Source organism: Nerophis lumbriciformis, linkage group LG05 (genome assembly GCF_033978685.3).
Source record: "Nerophis lumbriciformis linkage group LG05, RoL_Nlum_v2.1, whole genome shotgun sequence".
In the NCBI taxonomy this organism is placed as follows: Eukaryota; Metazoa; Chordata; class Actinopteri; order Syngnathiformes; family Syngnathidae; genus Nerophis; species Nerophis lumbriciformis.
In genome coordinates, this window is record NC_084552.2 from 51,955,846 (window position 1) to 51,977,496 (window position 21,651).

Consider the following 21,651-nt stretch of genomic DNA (forward strand, 5'->3'; position numbering starts at 1 on the left):
TGACAAAACGGATTATAAAGACAATGTATACATGTGTGTGTATATATATATATATATATATATATATGGCTGGGGAGAGGGAAGTCTAGGCTTCCCTGTTTAGGCTGCTGCCCCCGTGACCCGACCTCGGATAAGCGGAAGAAGATGTATGGATGGATGGATGTATATATATCCATCCATCCATCCATCTTCTTCCGCTTATCCGAGGTCGGGTCGCGGGGGCAGCAACCTAAGCAGGGAAGCCCAGACTTCCCTCTCCCCAGCCACTTCGTCCAGCTCTTCCTGTGGGTCCCCGAGCATGGATGTATATATTTTTATTTTTTTTAATTTTTTTAACCCAATGCGTCCCCTGAGTCAAAAAGTTTGGGGACCCCTGCACTAAACACTGAAATAAGTGATTCTTTGGCATACCACTAGATGGAGCTCGCGTACCACAAGTGGTAGATAATTTGAGCTACATTTTTCCTGACTACACACTGTCAAGTATACTGTTATTTAAATTCTGTGTCGCACTTCCACATTTGCATTTGTGTCTCTTTATGATGTCTCTGCAATCATGTTGACAGCCAGGAGGGCTTGTGGAGAGAAAGGGGCCACAAATCCCCCCAAAATATCATTAGCGGGAATTTCACACCCGATACAGCACTTTTGTATTTTGTTGGCGTGGGTTCTCGGCAGAAGTAGGACAACGAGACTGGGGGGGGTAAGGGGGGGGGGGGGGGGCGCGGCACTGACGGTGGGGAATGAGTTAACAGGACGTGCACTAAAGAGGCGAGGTGGGACTGCAGAGGAAATATGAAAAAGAGGACAAGAAAAGAAGACGGACAGACCAAATATTTACTGTTCGGCATTGGCAGCTTTATCAGTCCTGCTGCTTTCCTGCTCAGTTTGTGTTGAATAAAGTTGTGGCCCCAAGTGGGCACCGGCTGGATTAATGGGGCTCATAAAGTCCCCCATTGTGATTAATGGAGGGGCTAAAACTGCAGAAGGTGCAGGAACATAACATGGACAAAGATGTAAAAACGATCTGCAGATTTTACTGTTAAAATCTAGCAGCTCAGTCAGCAGAATTTTTAATAAAACGTTTGGTGGTTTCTACACTAAATTACTGTAAAATGAAAAACGGTACCACTGTTATTTTTACTAGAGCTGTGCTCATACAACTTTTTACTTATATTTGAGCCTTGAGGATTAATCCAATACAATATCAGCACGAATCATAGTACATGCTTTTATTATGTTTGTAGAGTGGAATATTAGAAAAGGTTTGATCGAGTGAAATTACTTAGAGAGCAATGGTAGATATAAAAAACACCAACATTAAGACAGATTTATGCTTTCGAAATGGCCTTGTGGCCACAATAATTCATTAAATTAAGCTCTTGAATGATGTGGACACTTTTGTTACTAGATACATTCTAATACGCTTCTGCTTTGCAGACATTGTATGTGTAAGTATTATGTAACTATAATTATTTGATTCTTGTTTATATTGACAAATGTATTGTTTTATACTGTGATATTGTTCGTGCTTCTCAGGTATTTTCTGTTACGCCCCCCAACCCTCACTCTCCGCCACGACGATAAAGAGTATCATTTGTCTAAAAAAATATATTATAAGTACACCTCTGCATAACATTGTATCCTTATTAAAATTAAAGAAAAACAAAACCGAGACTAACTTACAACAACAAATCATTTTATTAATATTATGTATTAGTCTGTAACAGAAACATTTTAAAGAGCATCAATTTGCCTGAAAAAAAAGAAAAGTATTTAAACTATAATAAAATGTTGACCGACTTGAATCATTTGATACTGAAAAACTAAATTAAAGTTACGGTAAATAAACTCAATAAAAAATAATACATTGCAATTAATCATCAACATTAACTCAGGAGTACAATATATAAAAGACTTTAACCTACAAAACAAAATTTTTTCGCAGTGCACAGCTTTTCGAAATGGCATTAGACGCATTATACTGATAAAGCATGTTCCCCTGTGTGCTATTGTGTGCTTAGCTGTTGTGTAGCTGCTAGATCCTAGTAGCCTATAGCCTACCATGTTTAGCTTTTGTAAATTACTTGACTATATACAATAAAAGACCAACCATGTGGGCTTATTGGAGGACATTTATATGTGAACTGGCTGTCCCGCTTTGCACAAGTAAACACTCTGCAGGACTGCTTGTATCCGAGTTTAGATATGAGATTTTACATGCAAACTGATATAATCTGATACTTGTTTTTCAGATGATATTGGACCCCTATCAGATAGGGACACCCCTAATTTTTACGGTAACTGAACACTAAATTGGCCCTAGTGTGTGAATGTGAGTGTGAATGTTGTCTGTCTATCTGTGTTGGCCCTGCGATGAGGTGGCGACTTGTCCAGAGTGTACCCGCCTTCCGCCCGATTGTAGCTGAGATAGGTTCCAGCGCCCCCCGCGACCCCGAAGGGATTAAGCGGTAGAAAATGGATGGATGGATGAACTGCCAGTCCTGTTTCGTAAAATAGTTGGTGGTTGTTTTTACAGTGCGTTACTGTAAATGGGGAATCAGTATCACTGTTATTTTTATTGCAACATTCTGGCAACTAAGCTGCCAGTGTAGAACCTTCCACCTGCAGGAAATGTCTCTTACCTGTGGCCATCTTTGCGTCAGCGGCGGCCGGCCCGTCGGGGATGACACTCTTCACCTGGAGGAACTCGTCGGGCTCGTCGCCTCCGATGATAGTGAAGCCAAAGCCCATGTTACTCTTCTGGAGTGCCGTGGACAGGAAGCTGCCTTTCAGCTGAGTGGGGTCGCGCGTGAACAGCGGCTTCTCTGGAAGAGGAACAGACGGAAGATGTCAAAATGGGGGGAACATTGGCAGGAGATAATCTGCAGAAGTGTCAAACCAGGTGGGGTTTGGGAGCAGAAATGCAGGTGTGGACCCCCATGCAGAAGGTACATGAGGAACATCCTTCACCCTGCTAAACTATACCATGAATTTAGCCAATGGCATGCTTTTAACCAGGAATGAGCTCCATGAGATAATGCTTGGGGGATTTAGGGAAGATCTGCGGAGATGAGAAATATTTCACAAGCGGAAACGGTTTCAGTCAAACCAAAAAAACATGGCTGACGATGTTGAAAACAGAAGGCAAACTGACTGGTAAACAAAGCTAACGCTCAGGAAGTTAGCATTTACTTCTTCAGAGAGTGCAAATGGTGTGTTGCAGGTTACGGAGAAATTGGAAATATTACACTTTGATCTTTAAAGGTGTTGCAGTCTAAACTAGAACTTCTCCAAGGAACGTGGCGGCAAGGAGGGGTGAGAAAGGGGGCGTCAGGGGGAAGGCAGTCGCATCAAAATTCAGCAAATGGCATGCTGTCAATCAGGGATGAGCTCCATGATAAGATGTTTGGGGGTGTTTGGGAAGATCTGTGGAGAAGGGGAGCCTCCCACGGCTTTTCCAGGGACAGGAGATGTGGGGAGCAGGCTAGCTTGCTTCCAGTCTGGCTTCCTCCACTCCGTCTCTCCTGACCTACTTACTGACGAAACGCCACAGCGGGGACGGGATACGGCCGGGCCGCTCCAGCACCATCGTGCAGGCGGCAGCGGTGCGGAGATGAGGAAGCGGCGGCCGCCGGGGGCTCATGATCATCCGGCGGGTGAGGACATGCCGCAGCGGGGAGATGTCGGCGGAGGCGAACGGCGAGGCCGCCCGCCGTAGAATAGGCGGCGAGCGGGAGGAGGAGAGATCGCCCAGGCTGTGGCTCCGCTCCGGTGGCAAAGCCAGGCCCACCTGCGGCAGGTAGGATCTAGGAAGGGAGGCACAGGGGCTGGCATCTCCCACTGACATTTAGGAGGAAAAATGGGGTGCAAAAAGGAGGAGAGAAAGCCTCACAGGAATGTGTTGCCATGGAGACGAGGCCCTTAACTTGTTAGCATGTTTTTAAGACCACATATCCAAAAAGCAAATTTGACAATGGCAGGGAAGTTAGTATTTCCTCCTTCAAAGAGTTCTTTTAATGCGCCCGAGACTGCTGGGAAGTTGGAAAAAACTCCACCTGGAGCTTAAGAGGTCCGAGCTCAAAGTGTTTCAGTTAAACGTATACAACAAACATGGCTGACGATGTTGACAATGGGAGGAAAATTGACTGGTGCACAAAGCTAATGCTTAAGAAGTTTACTGTGAACAGAGTGTCGCTAGCAACACATCAAGCTAACAATGATACGTCCACATAGACAGGAGACGCGCGGTTATCCGGATCTGCGCCAATGTTTTGATTGACAACGCAGACTGTACAGCATCATAACAGAGTAATATCTCTGTGTGTAAAGCCTGCTTTATACTCTCGCGTCACGTAACTTGCGTAAGCCACGTAGTCATGCCCCTCCCCTTGCGTATCTTCCAGTAAGCCTTGAATGCATCTCCCAAAACTCCTTTTGAAGAGAAGGGTCTTTGAGCACAGTTCAAATGCACAATTTGTTGTATATAATAAAACACTAGTGATTTGCATCAAAACAGATATTATTGACTTAATATTATATTATTGACTTAATATCTTGGTGCACTCTAAAAATAATTACTGAATGTGTAATTTTTCAGCTTATTATGTTGCGTCCAGAAGAAGTCACAAAGTATGACGCTCTTTTAAACTTTTATTGCCAATCTTGTGCTGACGACAGATTGAATTCCAACACATATTCTTCCTTGTGCACACACGTCTTTTTCTTTCACACCCAACACTTCCTCATTCTACGTCAATCATCTTTCAGGCAAGTTATGTTCACGAACATTGGAACTATTTGAATATCAATAACACATGGACATAAACATTAACACCAGCATGTTGTTTCAATCGTAATCAACAAGTTTCCTATTTTTCAGTTACATAGTTCTCTCTTGTCCCATGTCCCGAACGACCGAATAGCCCCGCAAATAATAATAGTGTTCGAATTTGAACTTTTTTAAGGTCATGGCAAGTGTTGCCTTAAAGGAGGGCTCATATTTTAGGGCACCTAGACAAGTTAGAAGGGCACCAAGGCAAACATTATTATTTATTTTCGAGGCAGGGGCTCTAAAGCAAAGTAATACTTAAGATTATTGTTATTAATATTGAAATCATGATTAATGATTGTTAGGTAAAGCAGTGTTGGGGTGTGAACGTATACCATTATGTCTTTTGTAGTGTCCAATAAAAAGACTATAGATAAACGTTATCCATATATCTTAAGACACATTTTTTTTTTTTCATTCTTTAATAATATCAACTTGTCAGCTTTTTGTCATTAGATGATGCCTTTATCTCTATGTTTACATTTTGATAGAGGGAAATTTTTAAATTATTATTTATATAAGTTATGTACATGTAGATGCTGTATCGGTAAATATCCATTAAGAGTTTGAGCAGAAATATGTTGTATAGGAATTAACTACACGTCACGGCATGTTTGTGCCGTCGATGGTGGTGAATTTTTTCGGGCATGATGGCAAATGAAGAGGGCGGTCACGACAGTTGCCGTGGTTAAATTCGAGCCCTGCCCCTGCCGCGACTCGTTCAGCTGCGTGACGCGAGAGTATATGCCAACCTAAGGATCAACTGCAGTGTTTTTGTTGTCAATGTCTATATTCCCTACTAATGTGTCACCAATGCCGACTTTTTACCTCTGTAGATGGCAGGCAGCGGAAGTGAGGACAGGCCCTGGCTTTGCATCTGCTGCTGCTGCTGGACTCTCCTCTTGGCCTCCAGAACCGGGTTCTCAAACTGAGTCCTTCTATTTATATGACTACAATGACCAACAAGAAAAAAAATCATATCAGATTTCACACTTGACTCCCCCCTCCCCACTAGCCCCACTCTTACAAAGATCACTGGCACTGTGGCTGGCTACTCTCTGACTATGATGATTATTTGCATGTCCCGCCGCCATATTACGTAACTGAGCCACAGAATGGGCTTTGAGGGGGAAAGATAAAATAGAGATTTTTGTTCTGCATGTATTATAAGTTAAAGTTAAAGTACCAATGATTGTCACACACACATTATAAGCAACACAATATACAAAATAATAGGTTAAAATGTAAAGTTGTGCATTGTTTGTCATTTAACTTACTCCACATAATAGCTGCCATAAATGGGGTCGTCAATTTTCTCCCAACCATATGGAAGCTCTGAAAAAAGAAATTAAAAAGTCACAAAAAAACAACAACAAATACTTGAAATTATTGTTCACTCATTAAAATATTTTTTCATTGTTTTTGTATGACATAAAATTATACATAAAACATTTTCCCTCAGATTTTTGTCCAATTTGCCTTCAACTGAATGACAAATAAACAGATGGCTATAGTCGTGGCTTAATTAAAATCAAATATTTAATGCAGCAATGTTTCTCAACCTATGAGAAGTGCAAACAACAAATGAAAAAGATTGAATGAAAAGCCACCACAGGGGGCACTACAGCACTATTTAGAAACACCTGTGTAGCCAGGCTCCTCTATCTGTATTATTGTATACGGACATTGTGTACTTTTAATATTATTCCTTGACCTACTTTGCACACAGAGAGTGCCCTGCATACTTGCATCTTTTGCTGTCCTCCCACACAAGGAAAAAGTATCAGAAGCAAAGCTGTTGCAGTGCCCTAACCCCATGCAAACAAATTCAACTCCAAAATCACAAGAGGCTACGCACATAGTTGCCTTCATACTAACAATTTCCAGCATTTTGCATGGACACATAAGACATCTAACGGCAGAAGAAATGAGCTTGGCTTTAATCATTCGTGCAGCATAATAACTTCTTACTTTATCATAACTGAGTAATAATAGGTCATTCTAAAATGACGTTGTTAAAAGGGTTAATAAATAAAAACTACTTAAATCATAAGAAATGGAGAGTGACTGAAAAAACAAAGCTAATGCTAATTAAGTTAGCATTTCCTTCTTGGGTAAATGCTAATAATGTGTTTTAAAGACCACTGGGATGTTCCAAATACCTTAGAGCTCAAGAGTTATCGCCTTAAAGAGTCAAAACAGAAAAAAAAAATATAGCGAATAATGTTGATAAAGGAAGTAAAATTGACTGGTAAACATAGCTAATTCTAGGGAAATTAGCAGTTCCTTCTTTGATGACTACTAATGATGTGTTTAAGACCGCTGGGAAGTTTCAAACATCACCACTTGAAGCTTAGGAGATTGGACCTACAAAAGTCAAGCAGAAACAAAAAACATGGTGCGCAAAGTGGATAAAGCAAATTGAATGGTAAATCAAAGCTAATAATAAAAAAAAGTTAGCACTTCCTCTATGGATGTAATGATATAAAAATTTCATATCACTGTTATTGTAACCAAAATGATCATGGTTATTATTATTATCACGGTGTTGAATGCTCAAAAAGTACACACTGAAATCTTTGAACTTTAAATCAAAATAATAAAATAGGTTGAGATACAATATAATTTAATTGGCCAAATAAATATTAAATATTGTTCTGGCTTCTTAAGAGCATACTGTATTATTTGTATTTGAGTGTTTAAAAAGCTTATCTTCTTTCATTTTAATTTGTAAAGCTTTTAGAGTGTTTTTTTTAATGATTTAGAAAAAACAGGTGTTGGGGCGCTTCACCTTCAGTTTATGTGACGTCACGTGAGTTCACTTCTTGTTGTCAATTTTCTTTCGAAAATAGAGTGATCACTCTGTACTAAGATAGCACAGTTTGTAGGTTCAATGTACACCATTGAATAATTGAGTTGCAATGTGGTTATACACGTTTGTATTAAGGTACAAACCTCGTTTCCATATGAGTTGGGAAATTGTGTTGGATGTAAATAAAAACGGAATACAATGATTTGCAAATCATTTTCAACCCATATTCAGTTGAATATGCTACAAAGACAACATATTTGATGTTCAAACTGATAAACTTTTTTTTTTTGTGGAAATAATCATTAACTTTAGAATTTGATGCCAGCAACACGTGACAAAGAAGTTGGAAAGGTGGCAATAAATACTGATAAAGTTGAGGAATGCTCATCAAATACTTATTTGGAACATCCCACAAGAGAACAGGCAAATTGGGAACAGGTGGGTGCCATGATTGGGTATAAAAGTAGATTCCATGAAATGCTCAGTCATTCACAAACAAGGATGGGGCGAGGGTCACCACTTTGTCAACAAATACGTTAGCAAATTGTTGAACAGTTTAAGGATAACCTTTCTCAACCAGCTATTGCAAGGAATTTAGGGATTTCACCATCTACGGTCCGTAATATCATCAAAGGGTTCAGAGAATCTGGAGAAATCACTGCACGTAAGCAGCTAAGCCCGTGACCTTCGATCCCACAGGCTGTACTGCATCAACAAGCGACATCAGTGTGTAAAGGATATCACCACATGGGCTCAGGAACACTTCAGAAACCAACTCTCAGTAACTGCAGTTGGTCGCTACATCTGTAAGTGCAAGTTAAAACTCTCCTATACAAGGCAAAAACCGTTTATCAACAACACCCAGAAACGCCGTCGGCTTCGCTGGGCTTGAGCTCATCTAAGATGGACTGATACAAAGTGGAAAAGTGTTCTGTGGTCTGACGAGTCCACATTTCAAATTGTTTTTGGAAACTGTGGACGTCGTGTCCTCCGGACCAAAGAGGAAAAGAACCATCCGGATTGTTATAGGCGCAAAGTTGAAAAGCCAGCATCTGTGATGGTATGGGGGTGTATTAGTGCTCAAGACATGGGTAACTTACACATCTGTGAAGGCGCCATTAATGCTGAAAGGTACATACAGGTTTTGGAGCAACATATGTTGCCATCCAAGCAACGTTACCATGGACGCCCTTGCTTATTTCAGCAAGACAATGCCAAGCCACGTGATACATCAACGTGGCTTCATACTAAAAGAGTGCAGGTACTAGACTGGCCTGCCTGTAGTCCAGACCTGTCTCCCATTGAAAATGTGTGGCGCATTATGAAGCCTAAAATACCACAACGGAGACCCCCGGACTGTTGAACAACTTAAGCTGTACATCAAGCAAGAATGGGAAAGAATTCCACCTGAGAAGCTTAAAAAATGTGTCTCCTCAGTTCCCAAACGTTTACTGAGTGTTGTTAAAAGGAAAGGCCATGTAACACAGTGGTGAACATGCCTTTTCCCAACTACTTTGGCACGTGTTGCAGCCATGAAATTCTAAGTTAATTATTATTTGAAAAAAATAAAAATAAAGTTTATGAGTTTGAACATCAAATATCTTGTCTTTGTAGTGCATTCAATTGAATATGGGTTGAAAATAATTTGCAAATCATTGTATTCCGTTCATATTTACATCTAACACAATTTTCCAACTCATATGGAAACAGGGTTTGTATGTTGTTTCTTAAGAGGGAAAGACGTTAATGTCATTTGTATTCGTGTTAGCAATTAAGCTAGCGAATGAGCTAGCGCTAGCATGTGTATTAAGTTAATGAGCAGAGTCACCGGTCCATGAGTTTTTGTGTTATTAATCACAGTTTTACAATCATTTTAATTCAAAACGAAAATACTAACCGTCGCGGGTTGTACCGCGGTTTATCATTATACCGTTTACCGTATACCGGTGACTGCTAATTATGTGTATAAAACTGCTGGGAAGTTTAAAATATCTGAAATTTGGAATAAATATTTTAAATATATTTCAAATGTCAAAATGTCAACAAAAAAAAAATCTGGCAGACATTGTTGATAAGAAAAGGCAAATTGACTAGTAAACAAAGCTAATGCTAAGAAAATTAGCATTTGCTGCTATTGAGTGCTAGTGATGCATTTGAGACTGCTGGGATGTTTAAAATATCTCGACTTGAAATTTAGGAGTTCTGGCCTGGAAAATTCAAACAGAAACAAATCAATCAATCAATCAATGTTTATTTATATAGCCCTAAATCACAAGTGTCTCAGGAAGGCACATTGAATGATAAATCAAAGCTAATGCTAAGGAAGATAGCAACTGCTTCTTCAATGACTGCTAATGATGGAAGACAGATGGGAAGTTTAAAATATCTCCGCTTAAATCTTAGGATATCTGGCCTCAAAAAGTCAAACAGAAACAAAAAATATGGAACTTATTGTTGATTAAAGAAAGCTAATTGAATAGCAAACAAAGCTAATTGTAAAAAAGTTAGCATTTGCTGCTAATGAGTGCTAGTGATGGGTTTGAGACTGCTGGGAAGTTTAAAATAGCTGTACTTGTATCTTAGGAGCTCCGACCTGGAAAAGTCAAACGGAAACAAAAAACCTGGTAAATAATGTGGATTGGTAAAAACAATTAATGCTAAGGAAGTTCAATAACTGCTAATGATGTGTTTAAGAAAGCTGTGAAGTTGCAAATATCTCCACTTAGGAGATTAAATTTCGGAGATCTGACCTTAAAAAAATCAAACGGAAACAAAAAACGTAGTGAATAATGTTGGAAGAAGGCAAATTGACTGGTAAACAGAACTAATGCTAAGAAAGTTAGCATTTGCTATTTCAGGAGTGCTAATGATGCAATGGAGACTGCTGGGAAGTTTGAAAAATCCCTACTTTAAGCTTAACAGTCAAACGTAAACAAAACCCACGGTGGACGGTATTCAGTAATGTTTTGTTTTTGAAGTTATATGTAGTACAACCAATACATGCAGATAATTATTGGGTGTTTTCCTTATCTTCTGGAATGCACCATTTCAAAGGTTTTGTGCTATTCATGACCCTGTGATAGCCCTCATCCCTTCGGGGAAGCGCGTGCCGCCGTTACGTCCCCTTAGTTTATCATTTGTCATATTTTATCACCTTTTAATGTGCATCTCACATTGTAAAAATGTCTTGTCAAGAATGCGTGTGTGTGTGGAGAGGAGGGGGCAAGGGGGGGATTCGCAGCCCACTTACCCAAGTGAGCATTAATACACACTCCAGCCCACGTGCAAATTCAATTCCCACCTTGTTCAAAGTGATAAATGGCGACGACTGCGGGAGGGGGGGTGGGGTGGTGGGTTTTGTATGGGGGAGGTTTTGCTGTTTAATTCTATCCGTGCTTCCATAGTGTGAGGAGCTCAGCAGAAATGTGTTGGCGGTGACCTCGGCCGACCTCCTAATTGATCGCTCAACCTGCACTGTAGAAGGAGTAAACATGCGCGTGTTAGATGATCTCTCTTTGGTGTCCGCCTGGATTCTCAGTCATCCGGGTTATGGCAAAGATCCATAAAGGCTGAATCGAAGGAGTTCTTCCTTCTCCAGGAGGCAAATGAAACTTTAACACACTTTGGAACATTCTATCACACCTGCAGTCAGCAGATGGTAAGACATGCAAAAAGGGGGACTCAGAAGAAAAGTAGGGATACCGATACGGTAAAAAATCCTGATACTTGGGAATCGATACCGGTACTCAACTGTACCAATTTTCGGCACTTTGGTGTGTGTTCATGTGGTAATGAATTTTGAAATGTGGGGCCTCACTGTACTTTTGAGCGTGCTTGCTTTGTTGGCATGGAAAATGTTCATTTGTTCATCTTTTTTTTGCGTTGCACATTGTTTTCTGCATGTTAAACTACAATTATTCCCTACAAAATGTTTTTGTATTTATATTTTTGGGTTATATTTTTCAGAGATGTCCGATAATATCGGATTGCCGATATTATCAGCCGATAAATGCTTTAAAATGTAATATCGGAAATTATCGGTATCGGTTTCAAAAAGTAAAATTTATGACTTTTTAAAACGCCGCTGTACAGAGTGGTACACGGACATAGGGAGAAGTACAGAGCGCCGATAAACCTTAAAGGCACTGCCTTTGTGTGCCGGCCCAATCACATAATATCTACGGCTTTTCACACACACACACACGAGTGAATGCAATGCATAATTGGTCAACAGCCATACAGGTCACACTGAGGGTGGCCGTATAAACAACTTTAACATTGTTACAAATATGTGCCACACTGTGAACCCACACCAAACAAGAATGACAAACACATTCCGGGAGAACATCCGCACCGTAACACAACATAAACACAACAGAACAAATACCCAGAACCCCTTGCAGCACTAACTCTTCCGGGACGCCACAATATAAACCCCCAGCTACCCAAACACCCCCCCCCCCACACACACACACCTCAACCCCGCCCACCTCAACCTCCTCATGCTCTCCCAGGGAGAGCATGTCCCAAATTCCAAGCTGCTGTTTTGAGGCATGTTAAAAAAAATAATGCACTTTGTGACTTCAATAATAAATATGGCAGTGCCATGTTGGCATTTTTTTCCATAACTTGAGTTGATTTTTTTTGGAAAACCTTGTTACATTGTTTAATGCATCCAGCGGGGCATCACAACAAAATTAGGCATAATAATGTGTTAATTCCACGACTGTATATATCGGTATCGGTTGATATCGGAATCGGTAATTAAGAGTTGGACAATATCGGAATATCGGATATTGGCAAAAAAGCCATTATCGGACATCTGTAATATTTTTACATTAGTATTATGAGGAAAATTGTTTCGGTTTCTGTACAATTGAGTCCTTTTCTGTTATTTTTTGGACCAATCGTCTTATCAAATGGCTATAAAGTCTGAGGGGTATGTAATCTATTAACTATTGTCTTATACAGTATTGTAAAAGCAAATAAGCTATATTCTGCAACTTGTTTTTGGTACTGTACTGAAAAAATAATTCCAGTGTCTGTTCTCCAGTTACACCCGTGTTCAAAGTCCCTCTGCTGTCTGCTCTGTCTGTGACCCGCAGACAACAGCAGAGTGTTATGCCGCACCATAAACCAAAAGAAGAAGAAGGGTGAGTTGACGAGGCTCGCGGCTTATCGAGACAGTGCAGGGACGGCAGCAGACATTAGCCGACGGTGACCTGCCACTCGCCCTCGTCTCTTCTTTAGCGTCCAATGTTCTGCTTTCTCGAGCCGAACATCTTCTTCACGTCCTACTAAAGTTCTCCACGTCCTCTGAGCTGAGAAACACTTACATTGCATAATCGAACAAAGCAGCTCCTGCTTGTTGTAGGGGGAAAAAAGCAAGGCGAGAGTTTAAACCAGGGGTGTCCGAAGTGCAGCTATATAACCACAATATACTCATTAACTTTGTCTCAGACAAACACAATGCTAAGATGTGGATGAATTGTTCAGATAGTTTGGCATTTACTGACCTATATTGTGTTGCTTTTAGCATCTTTAATGTACAAAAAAAGAGATCTCAGAACATCGGCTCGAATTTGAGCGCAAGCTCTAACGAACGCGTCGTCTATCCACAGTGCGAAAACGCTTCTAAGATGCTAATCCTCACCATCTTGGCGGGAAATAAACTACATTTTCTTTCAAATATCATTATCACTGGAGGACTAGAGGAAAATGAATGGCTGAGAGCTCGATCCAGGCCCTGCGATGAGGTGGAGACTTGTCCAGGGTGTACGCCGCCTTCCGCCCGATTGTAGCTGAGATAGGCTCCAGCGCCCCCCGCGACCCCAAAGGGAATAAGCGGTAGAAAATGGATGGATGGATGGAGCTCGATCCAGATGTGGATACTATCAATACCTAGTATGGTATCAGTGGGTTCCCTCCGGATACTCCAGCTTTCTCCCACCTCCAAAGACATGCACCTGGGGATAGGTTGATTGGCAACACTAAAATTGGCCCGAGTGTGTGAATGTGAGTGTGAATGTTGTCTGTCTATCTGTGTTGGCCCTGTGATGAGGTGGCGACTTGTCCAGGGTGTACACCGCCTTCCGCCCGAAGGCAGCTGAGATAGGCTCCAGCACCCCCCGCGGCCCCAAAAGGGACAAGCGGTAGACAATGGATGGATGGTATCAGTAAATAAATGATACCTAAATTAGATCAATATTTTTCTTGTGTTAGTGTTAAAAAGTATTTTTGTTGTTATTGTTTAAACAGTCAGAAAGTAAGTATCTGGATACATAAGGCTTTTGAGGGCAAAAGCTAATAGTAGCTTTTTTTCTTTGTTTAGTTATTGTGCAATAAACACTTTAGGTTGTTAAAAAAAATTATGTAGCATTCTATACCACACATTTCATACATCATCCAATTTAGAAAAACGTGAAATTATAAATGTAATAAGATGAGCTTTATAAAGGCCAAAAATGTTGCTCGGGAGATTCTTAGTGCAAAATGTATTCAAGTTGCATCTTTCATTCTTTTCTTTGTTTGGACACGCCTGTTTGAAGCTGTTAAAAAGCTGCTGGCATCTAATTGTAGTGAGGGCGCTCCATTAGGCCCGCACATAACCTTCGCTGAGGGATATAAACGCAATATAATAGCGGGCGGTAACACACACCATGGCTTAAATCAAATATTGATTTCATATCAAATGATAATAAGTGTGGACGTCAAAGGCAGTAAATGAAATAAAGTAATGCAAGTGTGCTGGAAGTTCCCAGTAACACACTAGCACTGCCCAAAACCCACGCACACATACAATAACAGCAAGTAAGGCCACACACATACTCGCACAGTCGTCAGAATCCCCCCTTTTTCCAATCTTCCATCCTCAGGCGTGCTAGGACGCTCTCAAAATATACCCATCAATCACGTGGCAGACGTCTACGACACGATGCTACTCCACACCACTGCAGCGACAGGCTCAAGGTGAAGGAGGGTGATAATAACTCACCAGTAGAACACACACACACACACACACACACACACACACACACACACACACACACACACACACACACACACACACACACACACACACACACACACGCGCACACTCTCACACAAAGTACCATAACGACGTGCAAATGTGCTTCTTATTGACTCGGCGAGACATTTACTGGGCGGCACTCCCGGAGACCTAAAAAGCTACTACTTAATGCTAACAACATGTGGACTTAATCAATGAGTTTATCAATCAGGGGTTGGACAAGACCACCTTAATCTTAATTTGTCATCCTTGCAAGACATTTTGTATGATTGCAGGCTTCCAACTTTGATTGGCAGCATTTTGAGGAAGGCCCTTTTGCGGTCCCGGTGCACGAAGCCATGAAGGTATGCTGTCATGACGTTAATGAGTGCTGCAAGGCATGAGAGAATGCAGACGATGCACGGTGACATACCCTGTGGTCTTCTACAAGCCTTCAAACGTCAACCAATAGAAGATCAGAAGAAGATCAGAAGAGCTTTTATTGCCATTGTTTGAGAACGGGTTCACAAACTAGGAATTTTACTTGCCGCAATCGTGCAACCTTAAACACATATAACACAGAATAGATAACATGATTAGAAAAATACACCTCATCCACTAATCACGCAGCGAAAAAGAACAGTTAGAACAAGACATAATCCAGGTTATATTGTATTCCTAAAATCGTAAATTCACCAAAAAAATCATGCAACACCACCCGATCCCTGATATACTTTTTTTTCCCATCAAGAGAGGATAAATGCAATGTCTGTGAAAAAATGTCATTTAAAACATTTGTATGCATGCACAACACTAAAAAATGTCATATCAATATGTGGAGCAAAAGTATGGATGGGATTGAGCAAGGAGCAAAGTCAAACGACGTACTAACATGAGAAACAGAACAAGCATAGGATGTTTATGAGGTATATTGAGGATATAGAATGCTGAGATCCACAGTGTCTGATATTTATCCGGAATTAATTCATTATTACAAGTCATTATTATATATGTTGTATTTATTTATTCATGAAAGTTAGTTTTATTACTCTCTTTTTAAATGATTAAATAATAAAGATAATAATATAGGCAAGGCAAGTTTGTTTATAGAACACAATACAAGCACAAGGCAATTCAAAGTGCTTAGACTATAGTATAGCATAGCATAGTAGTCATTCCTAGTCACATCGCGCTTAGAAGTTTGTTTTTTAAATATTTGATGTATTTTTAGTCTAAATTAAGCATTTTCCAGCATAAAAACAGCTAAATGTAATGATGTGTAAAAGACGCATTAGTGAGTGTTTGGCACACTCACTTGGTGTATTGACACTGCACTGACACTGTGTTGCTGTTTCATAATGGCGCTATCTGCTGGTTTAAAAAAGTCAGTACATTTGACCAGCAAATAAAATTAATAGTTTGCAAAACAAGAAAAGAACATTGAGAGTAACACGATCAAAATTGTTCCGAACTTCGGAATTTTTTTTCTTTCTCAGTTCCATTTACCTCGATGAGGGCGACAAATGGCGACACGCCCTTCCTCAGAATTCTTTCTGTACGATCAGTCACGAGTGAGCCGAAATAAGCTTTCTGATAAACACAGCTTGAGGCTTCACAGTCACATGGCACAGCAGTTCTATCGGTCGCATCTTTTTTCTTTTTCTTAAAGTGACACACACAAGCACAAGGCAATTCAAAGTGCTTAGACTATAGTATAATATAGTATAGCATAGTAGTCATTCCTAGTCACATCGCGCTTAGAAGTTTGTTTTTTAAATATTTGATGTATTTTTAGTCTAAATTAAGCATTTTCCAGCATAAAAACAGCTAAATGTAATGATGTGTAAAAGACGCGTTAGTGAGTGTTTGGCACACTCACTTGGTGTATTGACACTGCACTGACACTGTGTTGCTGTTTCATAATGGCGCTATCTGCTGGTTTAAAAAAGTCAGTACATTTGACCAGCAAATCAAATTAATAGTTTGCAAAACAAGAAAAGAACATTGAGAGTAACACGATCAAAATTGTTCCGAACTTCGGAATTTTTTTTCTTTCTCAGTTCCATTTACCTCGATGAGGGCGACAAATGGCGACACGCCAATCCTCAGAATTCTTTCTGTACGATCGGTCACGAGTGAGCCGAAATAAGCTTTCTGATAAACACAGCTTGAGGCTTCACAGTCACATGGCACAGCAGTTCTATCGGTCACATCTTTTTTCTTTTTCTTAAAGTGACACACACAAGGAGGCATGGAGGGACACGGTATCATTACTTGTGTTTCATGCGTTGATGCTTCAGTATCATTTGACCCATCACTGGCTAAATTAATTAAAAATATCAATACAACAGTAGTATTGGTCACTAGATGAGACCAATCAGGGCGCCCTGTTCAGTATCGTGGCCACTGATTGGCTCAGCCTCAGACAGCATTACTATATGGAATCAAACAAATGTAAAGGTGACTATGTGGGCATTAATTCATCCTTAGAGGGCTTTCTTTATGTAAAAATTTTTTTTAGAAAGTTATTAACAGGTTTGTTATGCTCTAGCTATTAAAATGTTTGATTTATTTGTAATTTTCCTGAGGGAACTCTCCTGAAGGAATCAATAAAGTACTACCAATCTATCTTATAATAATATACTGTAAAATAATTTACCACAAATTGACAGCACTAAACGAGGGAAAACTGTAATAGTCATAATAATTCCAAATGTTCTATTCTTTTAATTGGTAAAAAAAGGGTGTCAACAAACTATCGGTAACTGCTGAGACATGAAAAGTTGTATGGTTAAATAAACCGTGACTCTTCCTACTTCTTTTTGGAAATGTTGAATTGCGCGTGTGTATGTAAACACGTACTAACTGCTAAGCATGTAGCAAATATTCTGTGCCAGTACGAAGGATCATCAGAGACCTCACAATGCACGCACCAAACATCATCAATGAAGAGTGGAAGTTGTTTTATCAGCAAAGAAGGACCATATTTTCCCTCAATATTCACTTCCTGTAGGTGTATAATGTACAGAACAATGTACGTGAGTAAAGAGGCAGACAAGAAAAGCAAACAGTAAAGATGTGCAAAACGCAAGTCCTGGTTGTTCCTGTCTGCCAAAAGCAAAGGAGACAGGTGGGAAGGGAAAGGAAGGAGTGGGACAAAGATGGATTCAGATGTAGAGATGGATGGGAGGTGAGGAGCACGGAGGCAGGCAGGGAAGAAGACGGAAATATCAAGCGGGTTATGTAACGACAAGGCGTCTGTGATGTCGACTGCCGCCTTCGCCTTCGCTGCCAAAGCTTTGAAGGTGCACACACCGCCGGCGTGCACAACCGAATGCACGTTTCTGCAGCACGTCTTGACACAGCATACACACACACCTATTCCAGCAATCAATAGCAAATATACGGAGGCGGCAGATTATAAACATATTGCACTCGCACATAATGAACCATGCAGGCAACAGCCAGCTTATTAAACTATCCTCAATCACATCAGCACATTTGCTTTTCGACCCTTTTTCAGTAAGTCCTGAAAGACTCGTAATTGAAGCCTCGAAATTGGGCCGAGAAATACCTATAACACGTAATTTTGTAAAGGTTTTATGGACTGGATGAAACTAGATAGGGTGAATTGATTAACGTGGACCCCGACTTAAACAAGTTGAAAAACTTATTCGGGTGTTACCATTTAGTGGTCAATTGTACGGAATATGTACTGTACTGTGCAATCTACTAATACAAGTTTCAATCAATCAATCAGTCCAGACGAACACAATGTTACAGTAAGTCAATCACACTTATAATTGAAACATCAAGTCTGAGTCAATAAATACATAAACCGTTTTTTTTATGTTTTATGACATGAGAATGTCCATATTTTCTGGACTACAAGCAGCTACTTTTTTCCAACACTTTGAACCCTGCAGCTTATAAAACAGTGCAGCTAATTTATGGATTTTTCACCGCGAACGGCCATAATGTTGTGTATTCAACAAATAGTTTTCATAAAACACAGACAGGGACACTGAAAAGGTGTGGTATTGTTTGTGTTATGATGTCAACTTTTAGACGAGTTCGTACACTGCTGGTGCTGCAGGTTGAAAATGTATTTCCTGTTTCATGCTTTGAACCGGAAGTAAAACCATCTATAGCGTTCTGCTCGAAAGGATTCTTCATTCATCACTCCAAGCAACGTTTGTAAGTTACAAAACAAACAATTCGAGTGCTGTTTAGTATTCTAGCCGTCCATATGGATTTTTCATTCATCATTCCCAGGAACATTTATAGGTTTTACAATATAACTAAAACTGTTTATACTTACTAAACCGTCCCATGTGTGATGTCTTTAGGCGTGTTTTCATGCATATTTGTACGTGCTATCATGATGTAATCAAGCTAGCGTCGTTAGCATTAGCAAATATGCTAACAAGCGTCTGTGGTAGTATCATTAACTTACAATGGCATTCTTTTTGTATTGTTTCAGTTTCCTAAAGTTACCAAAACCTCACCGTGTAGTTATTGAGTCTGTTAAACTAATTGGAGAGCTTGCTTCCGCAGTTAGTGGGTCCATGACGATGACTTCTGTTTTGTTTGATCGGCTGTTTTACTGCAGAGTTACAGGTACCGTTTGAAAACAAGTAAGGTATGTAAATAGACATTTACAAAATCGTTCATATCGGTATATATCTGCGGCCTATAGTCTGATGCGGCTAATATATGTAAACTATTTTTTTCTTCTAAAATTTGGTGGATGTGGCTTAAATACCGGTGCGCTCTATAGCCCGGAAAATATGGTACTGTTGATGAACCAAATGGATGGGCTTGTACAAAAGGATAGGTCAATAAGATTCATAAATAAAGCGTCATGCTTTCAAGTAAAAAAAGCCCACACAAGGATTCATCAGTTATTGTTTCAACGCTAGTGGCCAAACTATGGTATTAGAAGCTGTCAAATTATCATTAACTTACCAAAGATGCTGAAGACGTGGCATAGCATCATCCAAATGGCTAGCATTAGCAGTAGTAAGTTAGCATATTGTTTTTCACACGGGTTTTGGATAATAAGTAGAAGTCATTTGTGAGCTGTTTGGCTCTGTATTTTGGACATTGTTCCAGAGGCAGGCAGAGTGCAGGCCCAAGAAGGGTGCAGGACTGACTGCTCGAGTGCTGCCCCCCAGCTGGCCTGGCCCCATGGAGGTGAGTGTTTGTGAAGTGCATGGTCCCCGTTAGCAGGATTTCCCCATACAAACGTTCCCTTCCCTAAAGATGACAACATTTCAGTCACATTACTTAAACATCCGTGACTTAGTAGATTCTGTCTTTATGGGCTGATTACGTCCGTGATTCTGTTCATGCCGAAATCATAGACTACGTTTACAGTGCAGACCAAGGTGTACCAAAATCTGATTTTCTTCCAGTTGACTGTTTAGATTACAAGTAAAATGTGATCTTTATCATATTCCAGTATAAACGTGCACAGGCCCCAATGCGGCCTCGATTTTACTTGCATGAGCAGTTCGATAAAATGAAAACAATGGAAATTGATGGGATTCTGTAAATTAACAAGAAAGTCGCTACTACTACTACTTAGCAAAATAAAAGTTGCCAAACATTAAAAATCTACATTATATCTTTTTTTAAGTAATACAATGTATGAATGGTTATACCTGTATATAGTGTAATATATTTAGGGTTCTAATATTTTCACGGCTGTTAAGTAGAGGAGACGCAGACATCAGCATGGATGTACGTTAGCTTTATTTTTCTACTCACTTACCGGTACTTAAACAACTTATACAAAGTACGTAACATGTAAGCACGTCACGCGTCATTTCTGGTCCTTCAACAGTCGCTATTTCTTCAAAATCAAAGTGTGTGTATATATATTATATATTAGGGCTGTGAAAGTTAACGCAATAATAACGCGTTAACTATAAATTTCAATAACAGCACGATTTTTTTTTATTGGGCGAGTAACGCGGACACTTCCCTTTTGGATCTCGGGGCATGTCATAGCGTGGGAACTTGGCTGGTTATGTCATGGAAATATCAGGTTCAAAGCCATGGCAAGTTGTTCTCCCGACAAGAAAGGACTATTTTTCGCTGTGAGAAGAGGCGACATGCCTGCAGCAAACGCCTGCTACGCGCATCAAAAAATGGTGGGTGGTTCTTCACTTCCGTGTTCAGATCCTGTTTAAGATGCAGTGATAACATAACATTTAGATTGTTACTGTGACTGATTAAGTAAGTAAGATGACATAAAAGCTCAACAGAAATGAAAGACGGTCGGCAGGATGTCAAAAGGAGACTTTTTTTTTTTATTGCAAACAGTCGATACGACATTAAAACATGTCAAGACACTTTCTCAAACCAATCACACCCTTTTCTGGCTTCAAAATAAAAGCGCGACGCTATTCATCCGGTTGAACTACATTTAGGATTTCTACTTAATGTACGGGCTTCATATTAGTCACCACACTTAACAAATTAAAGTAATGTAATGTATTGTAGCGTCCAGGAGAAAACAAAATCTGGCTTTCTTTTTATCTTTTATTGCCAATTTTATGATAAGAAACAACAACTATTTCTTCCTTGCACACACGTTTGCCTCCGTGCTTCACTCATAGACACTTGCTCATTCTCTGCCGACACGGTGTGTTCACAAACCTTGGGAAAAATGACCATCATAATACAGTAACATACACATTAACACCAGCAGGTAGTTACAGTTTGAATGGCTATATATAGTTTATTATTTGCGCATTATTGACTAATGATGCACCAAAAATTTGGCCGGAAAAATACATAATTTAATCACTGTGCGTACAATATCGGTGCTCCCGAAACCGATATTGTGACGACGGGGTTGTCTGGAGCGGTGTGGACGTACTGTACTATATTCGACATATACCCACGGACAGCGATCTTCACAATTTAAGATAACACTGACAGCTTTTAAGGAGAGAAAAACTCCCAGCAACGCGAAGCAAATGTGACGTT

General features: G+C 40.1%; 1 protein-coding gene across 8 annotated transcripts in view; it reads right to left on the reverse strand.

Moving 5' to 3' along the window:
* magi2a (membrane associated guanylate kinase, WW and PDZ domain containing 2a) overlaps window positions 1–21,651 on the reverse strand; it is a 261,445-nt gene that overhangs the window by 26,745 nt on the left and 213,049 nt on the right. For all 8 annotated transcript variants that reach the window (XM_061959605.1, XM_061959609.1, XM_061959603.1 and 5 more), the window contains exons 7-9: window positions 6,109–6,166; window positions 5,660–5,781; window positions 2,646–2,828 (exon numbers count right to left, since the gene is read on the reverse strand). In XM_061959605.1, the coding sequence (XP_061815589.1) occupies window positions 2,646–2,828; window positions 5,660–5,781; window positions 6,109–6,166 (363 nt within the window). The remainder of the gene's footprint in view (window positions 1–2,645; window positions 2,829–5,659; window positions 5,782–6,108; window positions 6,167–21,651) is intronic.